Source organism: Dermacentor silvarum, chromosome 2 (genome assembly GCF_013339745.2).
Source record: "Dermacentor silvarum isolate Dsil-2018 chromosome 2, BIME_Dsil_1.4, whole genome shotgun sequence".
In the NCBI taxonomy this organism is placed as follows: domain Eukaryota; kingdom Metazoa; phylum Arthropoda; class Arachnida; order Ixodida; family Ixodidae; genus Dermacentor; species Dermacentor silvarum.
In genome coordinates this window covers 198,965,719-198,966,896 of record NC_051155.1, presented here as the reverse complement: position 1 = coordinate 198,966,896, position 1,178 = coordinate 198,965,719, and the positions used below count along the sequence as shown (strand labels likewise).

The following is a 1,178-nucleotide window of genomic DNA, read 5'->3' as shown; positions in this document are numbered from 1 at the left end:
ATAGATCAAACTCGGGTGAAGTGTCAGCAGAGCCAACTTTGGGAAGCCTGCAGGGGTCACCTATTTGGACCATCGTGGTAAGGCCAACGCCGACTACGTCGGATTTTTCGCCTAATGAGCCCTATAACGATTTCGCATTAAAATAACGGTTCGAGAGACTGCGTGCAAGTCTGCAGAACAGGCGAGGCACGTATACACGGATGGGTCGAGCTTTCCTTGGGGGCTGCATCTGTATTTCGGGGACCGAAGAAGAGCATAGAGGAAGTACGTAAACATAAAATGGAACAGGCCAGCGGCGGCGCCGAAGCTACTCTATTACAGGAAGCATTGAACCACATGGCCACCACGCAAATAAGAGCAAAAGTAAATGTACACTCAGACAGCCCGCCACTCCTGTCCACGATCGCGGCCAGGGACGCGCGAGTGGTGCAGATCAAAAAAGCTCTTAGGCGGCTCAGAGAAGATACAATAGACCTGTACCACGTGTGCCGCCACCGCACAAGTGTTCGGAAAAGAGCTGGCGGAAGAGGCGGCGGCGAGCGTGGTGAAGTGAGGGCTACCGAGGCAGGCGAGAGCCTCCATCAGAAGCAAGTTCTACAAGCAGATTGACAGAGACTGGTGTCCGAGCTGGCGAACAAACAATGCCGACAGCGAGGCTTGCAAGTGTGTCCCAAATATCAGAGGCACCCGTGTTTCTTCTAAAACCACTGGTGCATGTCATCACGGGCACGGCAGATTCCCGCAATATTTTTATAGATTCGGACTGGCGCGAACGGTATGTTCCCGCGTGGACTTCACGAGAAGCACGCGACGCACCTTTGCCCCTTGCCGAGCAGCGGGTCGCGTGTACGTGCTCGCCCGGTGCCGCCAGGGTAAGTGTACGAAGAACGATGCATTACGTTTGCGCGCCAGCTTGTGGCTGGTGTACTATAGGCGGAGACATAGTCGAAGGAATCGAGGAGCGACGTCCGGGGCGTCGCGATGGCGTGCGCGGGCCGCTCGAAAGGCCACCGTCGACATAACCGCGAGGATCGACTCATGATCGTCCGCAAAACAAAGGCAGAGATGATAGAACCGACAAATCATGATGAGTTGGAATCCATTGCACGTATTTTTTTCTATCTTTCGTTTAGTGGTGGTTTGTTTTCTTTATTGTCTTAGTGTGTGTATGCATCTTT

At 53.5% G+C, this 1,178-nt stretch overlaps 1 protein-coding gene across 1 annotated transcript in view; it reads left to right on the top strand.

Moving 5' to 3' along the window:
- Nucleotides 1-279: 279 nt before the first annotated feature.
- LOC119440652 (arylsulfatase J) overlaps nt 280-1,178 on the top strand; it is a 16,562-nt gene continuing 15,663 nt past the window's right edge. The window contains exon 1 of the mRNA XM_037705543.2: nt 280-549. Within this exon, the coding sequence (XP_037561471.2) occupies nt 280-549 (270 nt within the window). The remainder of the gene's footprint in view (nt 550-1,178) is intronic.